The sequence below is a fragment of the Felis catus genome, chromosome B4 (genome assembly GCF_018350175.1).
Source record: "Felis catus isolate Fca126 chromosome B4, F.catus_Fca126_mat1.0, whole genome shotgun sequence".
In the NCBI taxonomy this organism is placed as follows: Eukaryota; Metazoa; Chordata; class Mammalia; order Carnivora; family Felidae; genus Felis; species Felis catus.
In genome coordinates this window covers 39,755,887-39,773,653 of record NC_058374.1, presented here as the reverse complement: position 1 = coordinate 39,773,653, position 17,767 = coordinate 39,755,887, and the positions used below count along the sequence as shown (strand labels likewise).

Here is a 17,767-nt window from a genome sequence, read left to right as displayed (position 1 = left end):
TTTATGAAATCAAGCTGGAGATCCAGGTGAAGGTAATTTTATTTTGTCTTTGGATTATTCACGATTCTCCTACTTTGCAGAGAGTTTTTTTTTTTTGTATAATTTTCCAACAAAGGCCTACATAGTAGGCTCAGTCTGTGCCACAGGTGCTAGGCATTCCTTATTGTAGGAGAGGGGGCTGCTGGTGATTGTAAGGCTGAGCACAAGGCAATGGAGGTGACAGGGAGGGGAAGGATGGTTGGGAAGCTGGGGGGCCTGATGGTGAGGGTGATACTAAGCAGGGGTGCATATATCCCTCCCCATTAATTTTACCTGCAGAGGATAATGGCAGAAGATGTTAGGGCTTCCAGGGATATGAGAGAACATATCTAGGGCAAAACTGAAATGCACGGCTCGACAGAAATTCTAACCAAAGCATCAATTCAAATGAATGAGGCAGCAAGGCAGAAGGCAGGGAGAAGTAGAGACTGGAGACTTGAGCCCAGACCCGAGCAGGAGGCTTGGAAGCAGAGGGGAGGAATGGTGTCTGAGAAGAGTCCCTAGGCAGTGAGACTCATCCTAGGAGGTTTCCCCAGGCTGCCTGTAACCTCCAGCCTGTGTGGGAAGGGGAATCATTTTGTGCTATTGAAATAATTCCATGATGTACTCTTAGCATAGAATGAGCTCACTAGACTCTGTGGGCCCCAGCCAGGTAATCTCACTTCTACTATAGGCAATCGTGCGGGGTTAAAAGCATAGGCTTTGGATTTAAGCCAATTTTCTAGGTTCTGGCTTACAAGTTCTGGCAAGTCCCTTAAGTTCTCTACAAAATGGGAATAATAATAGATGCCAAGGATGAGCCCAGGTAGGAAAATGACCAGTGGGCTTTGTTGGGGGCCAGCACAACTTCCACCCCATTGGCTGGGTGAACACTATGGCCAGAACAGCGAGCAGAATCGTGACCCTAGCCCTCTCTTCCTCGACAATCCTAAGGACCACCTCCCCACCCCTCACCACTGAATCTCTGTTCTCTCCTGTTAAAAGGAGTCAGCTTTTCAGTGTCCCCTGAGCCTACTTTGCCCTCAACCATGAACTCTTTCCATGAAAAGGTCTCTAGGGTAGCTCATAGGCCACTGTCATCATCTGACACCAAGCTTTCCCCTATCACTATCTTTACCCTTTGCCCTCTAAACAAGGAAGCCAGCACTGCCAGGCCAAGAACTTTTGCCCAGTTTGGGTTGTGGGTGGCCTCTTACCTCCCTCTTCCCCTGGGCCCCCAGCCAAGTCCTCCCTCCCTCAGAGATGCTCCCTGCTCACTTCATTCCTGCCTCATAGCTGGAATGACAGTGGCTCCCAGAATCCCTGGGGTGTGGGGAGGGTGATGGGGGTCTGGGGAGGCAGCCAGGCCCAGCAGCAGATTAATGTTACAGCCTTGGATAAGTGAGCTGGGCCAGTTGACGTCAGGGTGATGATGGGTGGAGGGGAGGGCCAGGCTGCTGAACTATAAAGATAGGTCAAATCAAATATAATCGACTCGGGACGGAGCAAGCGGGCGAGCTAGACACCGTCCCCAAGCCATGGTCCCTACCAGCCACGGCTCAGCCTGGGTCCCTCTGCTCCCGACCCAAGTGCCCAAAGCAGGCTTTGGTTTCATGTCAGCAGCCTTCATCTGCCTTCCAAAAATAAGCCCCTGCCGCCATGCTGAGGGGAGAAAAACAAGAAGGGCGGTATTTTTAGGGCCATTAATTCTGACCACGTGCCTGAGAGGCAAGGTGGATGGCCCTGGGACAGAGGCTGTTCATCACTATGTCCCGGGGAGCAGGACGTCTTCAGGGCACGCTGTGGGCTCTTGTCTTCCTAGGCGTCCTAGTGGGCATGGTGGTGCCCTCGCCTGCAGGCACCCGCACCAACAGCACGCTGCTGGACTCCAGGGGCTGGGGCACCCTGCTGTCAAGGTCTCGAGCTGGGCTAGCTGGAGAGATTGCTGGAGTGAATTGGGAGAGTGGCTACTTGGTGGGGATCAAGCGGCAGAGGAGGCTCTACTGCAACGTGGGCATCGGCTTTCACCTCCAGGTGCCCCCCGACGGTCGGATCAGCGGGACCCACGAGGAGAACCCCTACAGTGAGTGCAAGCTGCAGCCAGTTGGGAAGCTGGGGGCTTGGGTGCAAGCAAGGCTAAAAGATGAAGGGGACTTGCTCTGGTGCATGGGGCCTATTATAAAGGGGACAGAAATCATATTCTCTATTTGGAATCTTATAAGCAGAGCCACCTCCCCCAGAATGACTTTGACCCTGCCTGGGTGCAGGCTTAATATGCTGAGGTCCAGGCATTCTGGTGTCCTTTGCCATCACCCCACAGAGCCCCCGTGGCATCCATTACTTCAGTGTTAAAGGCACATCTGTGCCCATATAAGACCACCTGGAACCAGCCAGGAAGCCTTAAGGCAAGAGTAGTGAAAATAAGTAAGGGTTTTTGGACCAGATTCGACTTAAGCTCATTTTTATTTAGCTTCCCTCTTTAAGAAGGAAAGGAAGTATTTTGCAACATTTCTCACTGAAGCACATCTTTCCCTTTATTTCCACCTGCCCTCTCCGTCCCCAGGTCCTTGTCCTGCAAGTTGGTAGGTTGCTGCATAGGTACGTTCCCACATCCAAGAGGGGTCGGGGGCTGCAGGATCCACACAAGCTTTCAGTCTTCCGTGTGGCTGCAGTGTTTGCAAGATTAGATGAGCTGAAATTTGTTGAAGCATGGAGAGTATCTACTTTATTAAAAAGCTAATCAGCATTCATGTTTCTACCCCAGGCAAGGACTTCATGTGAAGTCTGTAAAAGCTAATCTCATGTAGATATGGCTGCAATCCCTGACCCCGATGTCAGAACTTCCCCAGCGGAAGTGGATCTTTGACAGTAAAGTGGCAGGACTTGCCGAGTCCAAAGTGAGATCAGGGATAGAGGTGATGAAGGGTCTGGCTTTCTAGGAGCTGGGGGATGGGCTCAGGTGCCCTTGTAGTGTCGCCTCTAGATTGATGTCCCGCTGAGCCCTGCACAAGCCTTGGGTAACCTGGCCCCCCTTTCTTTGTCAGGCCTGCTGGAGATTTCCACAGTGGAGCGGGGTGTGGTGAGTCTCTTTGGAGTGAAGAGTGCCCTCTTCGTTGCCATGAACAGTAAAGGGAGATTATACACAACGGTGAGTCCACTGGGCTGGGGGACGTCCAGGCTATTTGAGGGCTACAGCTTACACAGTTGAAGAAAATGCTACAAAAGCTTGCATAAAGAAGTGAATATTTGTCTAGAATAAGAAGGAAGCATGCGAGCTCATGCTTCATGTGTTTCATGTGCTTCACGGTTAACTGGCTTCTGCTTTGGACCATGTTTTTCCTGAGCCTTCCAGCCTTTGTAATATTAAATAGGAACTGTAGGCCAAGAGGCTGCTGGTTCTGAAGGAGACCTGCACCCTGGCATAAAGCTGTCACCCAGCCTTACGGTGGGGTTTTACCCCCTGAACTGGAGAGGCCTGGAGAAGCAAGCCTGTCTTTCAGCCCGGGTGCTGTTCCCCATGACCCCGAGAGGTACCCCATCTAGTGCTCAGTATGAGGAGGAGAGACGAAGGAACTTGAAGTTTTACTCTATGGTTTTAAGCCCTCTGACCCCCGATCCTGTAGGATGGAGAAACGTACTCTTATTCCACCCTCTGGGCTGGAACCCAACCTCCAGCCCGCTCCCCATCACAGATCACCCTGGGAAGGTGAATGCCGGCCCTTTGGTTAACCTAGTTGGCTTCTAAGTGCATTTACTAAAACCTCTGCTCTTATTGACCCCCGGGGTCCTGGGTCTCTCCTGCTAAGATTTGGCTTATTCCAAAACAACGCCACGGGGTGGGGGGGGGAACAACATCCTTATGAAGTTGAAGGCACTGGGAGTACTTTTGACAGAAATTAGAAGGATAAAAAGGTAGACCGCTGAGCAATTGTGAAGGAATACCAGAGTTACTTATGGGGAGGGCGTGGAGTGCTGTTCTACCTCTCCTTGGAGGCAGACTGAGCACCAGGAAGTGAGCAGAGATCTGGGATTGGTGCCTGGTTCTGGCGAGGCTATACCTACACGAGAGGCCTATTACATACCCAAACGGGGAGCTCAGGTGGTCTCTTCCCTGTGATCTTTAAGTTTACTTACTTATTTTTGGGAGAGACAGAAAGGGAGAGAGAGCAAGTGGGGGAAGGGACAGAGAGAGAGAGAGCAAATTCCAAGGAAGCTCTGCACCATTAGCAAGGAGCCCGATGTAGGGCTATAACCCACGAACCATGAGATCATGACCTGAGCCCAAAACAAGAGCTGGATGCATAACCAACTGAGCCACGCAGGTGTCCCTCCCTGTGACCTTTAGTCAAGGAGACAAGGCGTGGATTAAAAGTGGGCGTTGGAAGAGGAATAGCCCTAGGCTAGGTGGTACCATGAACCAGAATTCAGTCCCTGGTCTGTTCACCAAGGGCACTTCTGCAGAGCCGTGACGTGCATTACCTGCAGAGCCCTGAGGCAGGTCTGCACACTGCCCTGACAGGACAGGAGACTTCAGGAACCCAGTGTCCCATCTGTAAAGGGAGGATAAAGTTACATGCGCCTCCCAGGGCTGCTGGGAGATAATGCTTGGAAAGCACTCCACAGGGTGCCCTGCAGACAGTGAGTACTCAATACAGAGCAGCTATCGTATCAACTGATGCGGCGAGGCACCCTGCCATGGGGTTCTGCACCCTTCTTTCCTAGAAGTGACATGTGTGGGACATTTTGCATCCCATCACCTTGGCAGCTTGTTAAAAGTACAGATTTGCAGGGACCTCCATCAGAGATGCTTATTTGGCAGGGCTGGGATGGGGGACCAAAGATCTGTTTGTTTGCTTGCTTGTTTGTTGTTGTTGTTGTTGTTGTTTTTAAGCTTCTCTGGTGTTTCTGTAGCACAGGCAGGCTTGGGACCACCAGGCCACACAGCCTTTGGAGGGCGGGGCAGGTGAAACCCAGCATGAGGTTTGGAATCCTCAGACACCCCCTTTCTTTCTCAGACATCACTCTGTGCAAAGGTGCTGGAGAAGACAGGAGCCAGCCTGGGGCCAGCCTAGGTTTGGGTGAAGCAGGGCCCCTCCTTGTGGAGATAGTCTTCCCAAAAAGCCCTTACTCGCCAGCCTGCACCGTGCCTGGGATCCCGCCGATTGGAGAGCCAGGAACTGGGGTTGTTGACTAAGGCACCCTCTGCAAGGGACCATTTAGCAGGTAGATCTCCTGGAAGGAAGGACAGAGTGCAGAAAGCATTACCAGAAGGACTTTCAACTTTGAGGCAAGGAGAGGGCACAAATATAGGAAAATGTACCCACTTCCAACTAGAAATCCATTACCCCAGTAAGAGAACCTATATGACATTCAAAAATCAGAGCTTTAATCACAGTCAGAGGCACTGCACAGGGGTAAAGCATGGAGTAGCAAATGGGAAGGAGCCACCTTCCATAAGTAAGTGTGAACAGACTCCTCATGTTGGAGACACCCCTGCACCCCTCCCTCCGGGGCACATGACTTCAAAGGGGGTCAGATGGGCCCCTGAGCTGGAGGGTTCATGGTATGAGAGAGTCCAGGGAAAAGGGGGGCTGTCCTGAGGGAAGGCTTGCTCATTCTGCACACTCTACCCTCCCCCTCCCACACCCCAGGAGCACTGAATCCGGGAGCACCTTCTCTAAGGTGGGAGGTTGTCCTCCCTGGAGCCCAGGGCTGGGCAGGCTTGTGTAGGAGAGTGGGGCTGGACCCGGGAGTGTGGCCCAACTATGCTCCAAGCTTGGACAATTGATGCTTTGTGTGGCTGTGCCCCAGATGCTTCCAAACCACCTCTACCCCCTCCCGTTGCCCCTCAGGGGCCTGTTATCACAGTCTAAAAAAACAATTGCCAACTGATCCCCGGAGCCAGGAAGACTCCCGCTGGGTGATGATTTCATTCACACTATTTCCCTTAAGCCCCTAGAGCTGCCTCATCTCCCCAGGCTCAGCTGCTACCGCCTGCAGCTAAATGAGATTTCTCATGGGGGGAGGGGACCCTTGCACAGAGTGGGGACAGGAGACTACTCATGGCCAGAGAAGAAGAGCTGAGAAAACCCACCTAGGAAAAGTGACTTCCTGCATGTCTCACTTCTAGGAAAGAGGGGTGCAGAGCCCCATGGCAGGATGCCTATTCCCAGCTGAGACAATATAAATAGCCGTCCTGGTATTGAGCACCTACTGTTTGTAGGGCATCTTGCGGAGTACTTTCCAAGCATTATCCCCTAGCAGCCCTGGAAGGTGCATGTGGTCTTTATCCTCCCTTCACAGATGGGACACTAGGTCTCTAAATTCGCACAATCAGTGCTGTGTGCAGACCTGCCTCAGGGCTCTGCAGGTAAGGCTCTTGAAGCCCACAGAAGTGCATCTCATGTACAGATTGGGACCCAAATTCCAGCTCCTGCCCCACCTACCCTCCACTACCTGCTTATATGTGGGGCAAAATCCCTGACCTTCTCTGGGCCTGGACCTCTGCTCTCTCCATGTAGACAGAGGCAGAAATCAGTGAATTCCAATGTCCTTAATGCTTTTAAAAATAAAATTGAAAAAAAATCAAGGAACCCCACCTAACGATTGGTGGTCGGCTTGGGCACTCTACGAGAATCCCTTGGCCAAGAAAAAAATGCATACTGATAAAAAGCTAGTAGGAATTCAGTAATGCTTTTAAATGATTTTAGTTTTACTATTTATAACTGCGTCTACATCCTTTTAATCAGTAGTAGTATGACAACGTGCAGAGAACATAGTATTTGTTTCATCCATCAAGGCCTTTGCTTATTCTGTGGGGCATTACATTGGGAGAGGGGAGGACCAAGCCATGCCTTCATTCAGCTGGCAGCAAAGCTCATCCAGCAGAGAACAGATTCCTGAGGGGATGTTAGCGCCTGCTGGGTAGAAGTACTGGGGGATGGGACCCGAGAGCCCTGAAGACAACTCTCCCCAACACACGGCCTGCCTGCTACAAGGAGCTGCACAGGATTGACAAGAAAGTCATGCCTGCCGAAAAGCTTTTCAAACACATCTACATCGACAATGCCATTGTGTGTTAGGAAAGGGGGTTACAATATACAGACCTCTTGGAGCTGAGAGATGTTATCTATTTCTCCATTTCAGCTAAGAACAGAAAAAGAAACAGAGGCTGCAGGAGGAAAGGGTCTTAGGAAAAAGAGTCTTTTTTTTTTCTCTCCATTTCCCACCTCCTTAAACACCACCCACCCTTGCCCCTTCCATGCACACTCACAAACCAGGAGGAATAGAAGAAGCAAGTGGCTCTGGGTTAGCCCTGGGAGGAAGAGCTTTAAAGGCACGCATCCACTTCCACCAGTCCGGGTGACTTAGCTCTGCCCGAAGACAAGAGGATGGATGTCTCATCCAGCCCAGACCGCATGGGGCATTTCTGCCAGAGGTCACAGGCTGGAACAGCCCTCTGCAAAGCCCCTCTGCAAAATGCCCTTCTCCATGGTAAGAGCCGATCGCTTTGGAGTTTGGTTCCACATAAGTCTGATTAGACCTACATGGAATTTAAGACGTTGTCACACTGGGGCCTGAGCCCCGGCAAACCCAGGAAATGTGATCTGGAGGAATTATTTTCATTTGTTCAAGTAATAATATATGGTAGCTGCTTTTATTAACATGACGTTCACTTGGCATGAGTGCTTTTCTCACCAGAGCTGAGGAGACACCACTCTTGGGTCATGAGAACCGGGCTCAGGAGGCAGTAGACATGGATTAAGAGGCTGGGTCTGGATACCAGCTCAGGCATCAGTCTGGGCAGCGGGAATACCCACTGGCCTGGAGCATCAGCTGCTTCAAAGGGTTCAGGGAAATGGTCTTGGCCTCCTGCCACCTGAACCCCAAGGACAGGGCAGAGGGGTACAGAAAGAGACGGGCAAAGGAAAGACAGAGCTTTGAAAGCAAACTTCATCCACTTCTCTTTTTTCACTTTAGATTTGTACCCAGTTCTGGGGAAGGCCAGGAATATGAGCAAGGCTAGAGAAAAGGAACCAAATAGACAGAAACAAAAGTGGGAAAAAAATTTTTAAAGGGCAGGAAATTTGAATAATCAAAATGCAATGAGTGGAGAACAAGGCACAATATGTACAACCACCAGGATGCACATTTAACCAATGTTTGAGGAGACCCAGACACTGTGAAAGGCTGGATTCTTAAATTGGACACGTTCTAGAATGGAGGATATGGGCAGATGCTCTCAGAATTTCTTGCCCGAATCATTCAGTTCCTCTTCCTTTCCTTCCTCTCCCTCACACCCTCGGCCCCAAGGTTTGATTTCCTCTCTAGAGTTTGCAAACCACATGCAAATCCTCTCCCTTAACCACCATCTAGATCAGAAATGAATTCTGGAAACTGAGGGCGGGTTGCTCTCCAGGGATGTACAAGTTAGAACAGAGGGAAAAGTGGCAGGTGGCAGGGGCTAGGACTACCAGGACACAGGGGGACCACCGTTTTTGATATAAATGTTTTCTTTTCTTTTTTTTTTTATATAAATGTTTTCTTATTCCACTTCCTGGCTCAACTTGTATCCTGAATTTCTTTCCCACTTTAAATAATCTACTTAGATGACTAGGTAATGCATGAACACGGTTTAAGGTGGGGAGAAAGGTGTAAAAGAATATGCCATGGGAATTTAGTCTCCTTCTCACGCTCTTCGAAGCCACTAGTACCTCCCCAGACAAAGATGTCCTGGCTCTTTGTGTATCATCCCAGGAAGACCCCGTGTCCCTGTGTGTGCACCCTCACTGTTATTTTAAAGGTCACACAAATAGGAGCATACTACACATCGTTTTGAACTTTGCTTCATCACTTAACAGTATGTCTTTGAGACCATTTCAAGTCAGTGCCCGCAAAGGTTTCATATTTTTTCATGGCTTAATAGCATTCAGTTGTGTAGATCTGCCATAATTGAATTAACTACTCCCCTCCAAATAGACACTTTGTTGTTTTGGGTCTTATACTATTATAAATAATGCTGCAGTGAGTAACTCTTGTACATGAGTGGGAGTGTGCTAGTTAGATACATTCCTACAAGTGGAATTACTAATCAAAGCTATATTCCCTTTTCATTCTAGTAGATATCGTCAAATTGCTCTTTATAAAGGTTATAACAATATACACACCCACAGACATTAAATGAGAATTTCTAGTCTTCATGCATTCACCAATAAAAGAATATTATCAAACATCTGATTTCTTTTTTAATGTTTATTTATTTTTGAGAGAGAGAGTGTGTTCACAGAAGAAAGGCAGAGAGAGGGGGGCACAGATAACCACAAGTGGGCTCTGTACTGACACCACAGAGCCTGACAAGAGGCTTGAACTCACAAACCGTGAGATCATAACCTGAGCTGAAGTCAGACGCTTAACTGACTGAGCCACCCAGGTGCCCAAAAATCTGATTTCTTTTAATCAAATAATTAAAAATGTGGTCTCACTGTTAGGACTTACATTTCTCTCATTAGGCGTATTTTCTCATGTCCAAATGCTAGCTGTATTTCCTTTCCTGTGAATGGTCTGTTCATAAACACTGTCCAAGGGTCCTGAATATAGTAACAAAATGTACTCTCTGACACAAATGCAACTATTTTTTAACTGAGTTTGCCATTTACATTTTTGTTTTGTTTAAGGTAATTTTTTCCAGGCAGAAGTCAAATGTATTCCTTTTGCTTTTTTTATGGCATCTAGTTTTTTGTGCCCTGATCAAAAAGATCATCGTGACTCAAGATTATTTAAAAAAATTTTTTTCTGGATTCATGAGGTTCTTTTTTTTACATTTACGTCTTTGCTACTTGTAGAATTTATTTTAACGTAAGGAATGAAATGATAAGTCAAACTTTATTATTATTTTTAATTATCATTGTTATTAGATATTACCCAGCTGTTTCAACACCATGCTGTCTCCAGTGATTTGAAACCCCACTTCTATATTAATTTCAAATCAATTTTTATGTTATATTGCTATATATTTGGATCTACTTCTGGACTCTGTATTTTGTTCATTAATCTTCACCAGACTTTTAATCAATGTAGCTTCGTTTCTCATTTACCTTTTACAGTTAATCCTGAGATTCTATTCTCCTAGTGGTGTTGCTTCAGAGCTTTGCCCCTCAAATGATTTCAGCTTCTGTGGCTACTTCTACCTCTCATGCACAGGTAAAGAGGCCATGGCCCAGAGAGACCCCAAAGAGCAGTGCCAGAGCATCAGCCTCTGTGTATCCTAGTTCTGTGTTCTTCTCATGCAAGTTCACGATCTCCCAGTCATTCAGTCAATAACTGCAGAACTTAAAAGTGGAAATGTCCAATAACCCACAGCAGGTTTTGCAGGAATACCAATCCAGGGTAAGACAAAGTCCTTTAGAGCTTTTAATGCAAAGTAGTTCATGATAGAGAATAATTATAGTAATAAGAATTTTTTAAAAGTTTACTTATTTTGAGAGAGAAAGAGAGGAGAGAGCACATGTGAACAAGAGAGGGGCAGAAAGGAAGAGAGAGAATCCCAAGCAGACTCCACGCTGTCAGTGCAGAGCCCGATGTGGGACTTAATCTCAAGAACTGTGAGATCATGACCTGAGCTGAAATCAAGAGTCAGATGCTTAACTGACTGAGGCACTCAGATACCCTCAATTTTTTTAAATATTTTACTATGTGCCAGGTGTTACACCATGGACTTCCTGTACATTATTTCAATTAATGCTCCAATTCTATGACATAATTATTCTAACTGCCCCCACTTTACAGATGAGGGAACTGAGACTTAGAAGGTTAAATCACTTGCCCAAGTTCACATAGCGAATGAAGTAAGAGGTGAATCATCATCAGCATAACCTCAAAGTTCCTTACAAAGGAAACTAAAGGTTGTAAAAACCCAAACTCCCTAGTGTGGTATTAGGAAGCCAGTTGGTGTGACTGGCTAAAGCTTTCACATTCACCTCAAGTAAATTAATACATGTAGAAGTGCCTTGTAAACAATAAACTGGACACCTGAGTGGGGAAAGGGGTGAGAGGTGAAGGGCAGAAGGTGAGTGTGGTGTTCCTTCCTTACACCATGCTGCACCCTTGCTCACTCTTATGCTACATTGAAGGAGCCGGTCATGTATGGGTGTCCATTTGTCCTCCTGACATCCCTATTAAGTCATCATCCACTCAGGGTCACATACCTGACAAGACACAATCCTTGACTCGGGGAACTTGGAGTCTATTGAGAAAGAAGAAGCTGTCCCCAGGGATCACACACTATTGTACATGCTGTCTGAGAGGTGCGTCCAAAGAGCTGTGGGTGTCTGGGAGCCCAGGGAACTAGCTCATCACCCTCTGTTCATAACAGGAAGAGGCTCTGGTCCATCCCCCGCCTCCAGCCAGCCCAGGGTGCTCATAGTACGATTCCTTCGGAGAAGGTCAGATGACACCTTTGGCACAGCCGGTCAGCCATTGAGTGGGCTTTTTATAGCCAATGGCCTCAGTCAGCAGGAAGGAGTCAGAAATTACACCCCACCTCTCTTTTTGTTTCATTCTGTGTTTCTTTCAAGATTGTATCTCAGACCTCCTGGCTCTCACCTTGCTCTCTCTTTCTCTAGACTCAACAGAGCCACTCCCTATACAAAACACAGAAATCCCCCCAACCTCCCTCAGCATTGGCCCTGCAAGTCCGGGGAGGAATGGCCTTCTTTTCTAGGAATAAAGGAGGGCGTGGGTGATGCATAGGGAATGAACTTGTTGATGTGTGGCAGGAAGTTTAGTGCTCATTTTCAGAACAGGTGCTCCACACGCTTCTCTACCAAATTAGCACTGGCCCCAGACTCCATGGCACCACCTGCCACAGAGGGAACCAGGTTCTCTTCTCCATAAAAATCACTGCTCCTTACCATCTCTGTTCCTGAACTTTTCTAGAGAGCAATGAATGTCTAGGAGGCACCAGGCATCTTCTGGGCTCAAAGTCAAAACCAAGAATGGGCATCTTTAAGGGGTGGCAAACCTGGGAGGTAAACTGGGAAAGATGGAGTGAGGGGGCAACGAGTGGAAAGAAGAAAGGGTTAACATGGTCAACAGATAGCGCTGGAAAGGACTTAGGGAATCATATGTCCCCAACCCCTCCTCTAACTGCCCCCCCACCTCCTCCCCAGACACACAGCTTGCAGGAAAGGGAACCAAGGCTGAGAGAGGAGACTGCCCGTGGTCACACAACTAGGAAGCAGAAAACCACTAAGTAGAGCCTGGGGTCCCAAACCCATTCCACTAGACCACCTCTCACAGTGGACTTGGGAAAAGCCTATTATATCCTTTTATGATTCTTTCTCTAATGGAATAAGTTATCAGCTAGGTGCTGGGTGGAAAGTGCCCTGAACTGAAAATCAGGAGACCCACCCCATGTGACACAGACTTTCTCCATCCATGTCCCTGGGACTTGATTTGCTTATCATGAAGAGGAGAACATGAGAGGAGTCCAAAAGAGCTTGGAAGTCTCTTCCTTTGTGCCCTCCCATGATTTGATTGGCCTAGAATGGCTCAGTTTCCCTGCTGGCTATCTTACGAAGGGAAGGGAGGTATACCCGTTAGAGGGCTCACTACACCTCATTTATAATTAAGCCTCTGTTATTTGTCCATTTCTTTCGCAGCCCAGCTTCCAAGAGGAATGCAAGTTCAGAGAAACCCTCCTGCCCAACAATTACAATGCCTACGAGTCAGACCTGTACCGAGGGACCTACATCGCACTGAGCAAATACGGACGGGTAAAGCGGGGCAGCAAAGTGTCCCCAATCATGACTGTCACTCACTTCCTCCCCAGGATATAAGGACCCTCAAAGAAGGCTCACAGATTGAAAGCAACATCTTTTGTTTTGGAATTTTGCACAAATGAACAATTCCCCTTACCTCCCACCCCCCATGACTCCTCAGTCAGGCTTTTCCTGTACTTGGGGAGACCTGAGTTGGTTCCCTGGGTGACCGGACCCCATGGTATGTAACCAACCCAAGAGAGAGGTTACGACCAACATCCTAGAATGGCAATGGATGCATGCTGTGACCTCAACTGAGGAAAGAATATGACCACGTGCACAGGAAAAGGCCAGGGTGGGAGTATTCGTGTGTGTTGATGTATATCCATACATCTTCATGTAGATGGTCTGAGAAAAGTCATTGCAGAGCATTGGGTTTCTTTCTCCCAGTATCATTGCTGCAGGAATCTGCCTGCAAGAATGTCACTTGTCAAACCAGCTGGATTGATGTGTGTGCCCATTCTGCCTCTTTCCAATCATTCTTCCATCCAGAGGCCACTTAGTGCATGCATGGGTTGCATGGGTGGTGGGGCACAGCTGTCCTCTAAGGGTAGGGAGGGCAGGGTGGGAGGAAGTAGGGTTTAACTGCAAACCAGAAAGAAGGTGGGCAGGTTCCAAACTTCCTGTCTGTGAGGGCTCTGGGGCTGCCCTGTCTGGGGAGCTGGGGGAGAAGGGATGATCCTCTTCTTGGAGAAAAGGGCTAGAGCAGTGTCTCGGGCAGTTGAGGAAGGCCTGCTGTAAGCAGCAGAAGGGACTGGATGTTCTATGGAGTGCCATTCTGCCTGGAGGATTCAGTGCTGCATGTGGCTCCAAGAACACGCTGGGGCCAGGCTGCCTGCCCATAACTTTTCCTCACTTTGAACTGGGTCTTATTTTAACCTCAGATGACAAGGATCCTAATAATGGCAACCTGTTTGGCGAGGGGTAAGGGGATGCAAAATAGGGCATGAAGGAAGTAGAGAGGCTTTGGACTGCAGATGATAATTCCTCTCCAGCTACGTCCAGGAAACTCACCCAAGTCCTCATCTGATACTCTCACTTCCTTCTTGGTCATCATCAGTTTGCATACACGCTGATGCCTGGATGCAGTAGAATGGGCACCATGACCTCCAGAGTTTGCCCCCTCCGGCCCCTCTACAGTAAGAGAAGAGTGATAATCCTGTGAAATCAAGCAGCCAAACTGAAACAGCTCCTTGCTGTACAATGCCTTCTTGCCTCCTGTCCTTTGAGAGTATTTAAAGCAGAGGTTCCCCAAGTGACTATAAATGTTGTCTGCCTGGAGCCTTCAGATTCCTGAACCATTGGAATGTTCCTAAATCTGAAACCAGAGAGAGCCATATCAGAGTGCAAATATTTTCGGCATACATGAACCATCAAGTTACAAAATGACCTGACACCCTGCTGCTTTCAGGGGCCCCTGCAAGACAACCCCTCATCTGCTGCAAATACCTTCATCTTCGACATACCTCTCTATTTGCAGATGCGGCCATCTATAGATAGATCTGAGCTGAGCGACTGTGAGATGGACATGGAGGTTGGAAACCAAGGGAGACATCATATTGACTACTTTCTGCCTGGTGCACATCAGGGAGGGCATGTGCTGGGTGAGGAGGAAAAGGCCACACCAAGGTGAGCAACCAGAAAGACTGAACAGACAGTAAGAGCTTGGGAGCAAGAGTGGACATGGCCAAGCCTTGGAAGCAACGGGAAGGAGCTGGGGTCTTGGGTCAAATGGGAGAAAGTTGGTCCATCTTGAACATTTAGAATACTAGAAGTGCAGTTCTGCTTGGAGGCAGAGTACAAAGCTGATTATCTTGTCCAGAGTAATTGACTGGCCTCTTTGACAGGGTACATCAGACCTGAGTTGCACTCAGGACCTAAGGCACGTATCAGTTTCTGATGGGATGTACTGGCAGTGCAGGAAGGCTGGGTGGATGGACGGACAATGATCTGGTGAGGAGAAAAGTTTTAGGTCCCAAAGCGTTAGCTCCTTTCTTCCTAAATCTCTGAGCCAATTTGGCGTGAGAGGGGACACACTTCTAAAGAGAGGCCTCAGATTGCTAGACCTTTCCTGCATCTCTCTAGAGGCTCCTAAAAGGGCCAAAATACTGACAAGGAGTTCCCCCAAATGTCCACTCCCATTTTTCATGCTAAGAGTGAGAAGGAGATGCTATGACATGCCTAGGACCAGGCTGCCTTGCTATTCAGTCACTACATGGAGGCACCAGCACACCATTTGCTGGACAGGAACTGGTTACTAGCAGCCGGGCATCTGTTCAAACCGGTACCAAAGCCTACGTTGCACCAGTTGCTGAACATTCTGAATATATTCCTGGATGGGGGATGCATCGTTGACTCGTTAAAACTCCTCCTGCTAGAGGAGGTCTCTCCCAAGAGCTTTCTCTTTGACCTGTAAGTGGCTTAGGACAAGTCACTGTCCATCCACAGAAGTGGGTTAAGGGGCAGGAACAAAGGAAGACCAGCAAGTTCAGTCCCTTCTTGCCTGCTACTGTGTCTGTGCATAGGCATGCAGAGTTGTCTCCTGTCTGATCATCACATCTAAGGATTCCTGGACTCAGCTCTCAGCCCTGTTGGATCCAAAAGGCAGCAGCAGGGGGACAGAATGAACCTCACCTTCCTGCTGCCATGTATTACAAACAATTTGGGTCCTTTCTCCCCCAGATCCTTAGCTGTGACCCTGGTTTACAGAGTTTGGTAGTCACTGGCTTCCCTCTTATCTTGAACCTTCTCTGGCAGCTCCATGCAAACTTGGGCCTCCAAGAGCCCAGATGCTGCCTTATTCCTTTTTCAAGAACAAATGATAAAAATGAGAGCAACATATGTGCACACCCTTGAAGATGAACTTCTCAGCTGGGGAAGGTGAGGTCAGAACCAATAGGGGAGCTCCAGGCCCCTTGTAGAATCTGCACCTTCCTCAGGGCAATGGATGGACCTCAGAGGAAACCAGAAACCAACTGCCTCATTGAAGCTGTTGATTATATTCACTTCATCACTCACTGCCTTCTAACAACACTTCCCTTCCCACTTGCCATGCGTTTTTGAACCTCCTTTGGAAAGAAGCATATAATTTTGTAATTAATACCCTTCACCATTACCCTTCACAGCCTAATACCTCTGCCGCCATGTCCCACAACACGTCCAGCACACACACTCCAAGCCCCTGGTGAGGGCCATTCTGTGGCTTAGGAAAGAGAATATTTTCTCTTATCATCTGATCTAGGCTATGAACCTTTCTCCTTTCTAGACATAGGATTTTCCCAGGCCAATAACCCAGGCCTGAAAGTCTCTCCTAACCTAATCCTCTGCTGGGAAGCTTGGAATTTTTCTCATGATGGTGCTGGGCCCCTTTCTTGTCCTAGACCTCAGTGCCTCCAAGATATCACTCTGTGCAATCCTAGGAGAGAAGGACGTATGAGAGTCCACAAGTTGTAGTTTTCCTTCCTCCCAACTTTGTTTTTTAAATGTTTTTATTATTTATTTTTGAGAGAGAGAGACAGAGACAGAGTGCAAATGGGGGAGGGGCAGAGAGAGAGGGAGACACAGAATCTGAAGCAGACTCCAGCCTCCAAGCTGTCAGCACAGAGCCTGACACGGAGCTCGAACCCATGAACTATGAGATCATGACCTGAGCTGAAGTCGGACACTTAACCAACTGAGCCACCCAGGTGCCCCATCCTCCTCCTAACTTTGTATATGCACTACCCTTGCCTGTTTTGTGCCACGGTCACTGGTGCAAACATATCTACCAAGGGTGATTGCTGGCCCTAAGACACGGGGGTATTCTCTCTCCCATCTATCCCCTCCTGCTGCTTTTCATGTGCACAGAAGCTGGAAAGCTCCTACATCTCTCTGTTCCCAAAGGCTCCAGTTCAGATGTCGCTGAGGAGGGATTCTCTGCTGCTTGCCACTTTCATGTCTGTGAAGTGGGTCCCTCAAATCTGCACCCTCCCTCCTCCTGGCCAGAAATGGCCACTCATTCTGCTACCTCCCAGAATGTTTGGAACAAGGCCAGAAGAGTAGATAGAAATAATCCACTCTGAGCTTATATCTGAGTTGGTGTTTCCTCTTCCCAGAATGGGAGGAGGGAGTGATTTTGCCCAAAGCAGATCCTGAATCTAGTCTATTGTGCTGAGAGCCAACACAGAACCACGCTTGTATACCTCATTGAACTACTGAGATTCCAGCATTCAGACAGCTGTGTCCTCATATGGTTTCTCCTTTCTATAAATCAATTAAGTACCTCAGGCTGGGTCCCAATGCAGAGCTGTCCTTAAGTTTGGGCAAAGTGAATAGAAAACCCTCAGAATTTGTTCAGTCATGTGCGTGTATAATGTGATGCTTCTATTTTTTAATATGTATGTGCTATGCACAAACCATATCATGTTCCAGCAAAAAGTAAAAGGTCTTTTTGTACGTTCCTCTAAACTGTTTGACTCCACTCCTCCTATTAAAACTCACAACAAATCTCCAGGTTGTGGTTGATTTTCACCTTGATTCTTTTTCTCTCAAGGAGGAAGGTGAAGGGAAACAGAAAGCATAGATTCGTGGTGCTGTCAATATTATTGGTTCATGGTGCTATGGATTATTAAGGCAGGGAGAAATCACGTGAGTCACTCAGTCCCACCACCATATTTTAAAAATGTGGAATTCAGCTCCGAAGGGAAAGGAAGCTATCATAGACCATAGTGAGGCAGCAGCCCTCTTCCTCTTCTGCCTTGGTCAAAGCAAGATATCCACATTTCTGTTACTGTACCATTTACTCATTCACTTATTTACCCATCAAGAAAACACTTACTGAGCACCCTATCTCTGTGCTGCATTGGGTTGAGTTTTGGGAAATGTGAGTGAATGAGGTAGACCCAATTCCCACCCTCTCACAAACTTGCATTTAAAAAAAAAAAACACCCAAG

The 17,767-nt window shown here is 47.9% G+C and overlaps 1 protein-coding gene across 1 annotated transcript; it reads left to right on the top strand.

Annotated features, from left to right (window-relative positions):
• Positions 1-1,529: 1,529 nt before the first annotated feature.
• Positions 1,530-16,415, top strand: FGF6 (fibroblast growth factor 6). Its single transcript, XM_003988285.5, has 3 exons — positions 1,530-2,101; positions 3,063-3,166; positions 12,678-16,415. Exons 1-3 carry the CDS (start codon positions 1,756-1,758, stop codon positions 12,852-12,854), a joined length of 627 nt encoding a protein of 208 aa, XP_003988334.1. The 5' UTR covers positions 1,530-1,755; the 3' UTR covers positions 12,855-16,415.
• The last annotated feature ends 1,352 nt before the right edge of the window (positions 16,416-17,767 follow it).

Excerpts from the sequence above, each read along its gene's own strand:
- FGF6 (XM_003988285.5), top strand. The coding sequence starts at position 1,756 with ATGGCCCTGGGACAGAGGCTGTTCATCACTATGTCCCGGGGAGCAGGA. Across the intron at positions 2,102-3,062 it reads CCACGAGGAGAACCCCTACA|GCCTGCTGGAGATTTCCACA; the intron begins GTGAGTGCAAGC and ends TTTCTTTGTCAG. Across the intron at positions 3,167-12,677 it reads AAGGGAGATTATACACAACG|CCCAGCTTCCAAGAGGAATG; the intron begins GTGAGTCCACTG and ends TTTCTTTCGCAG.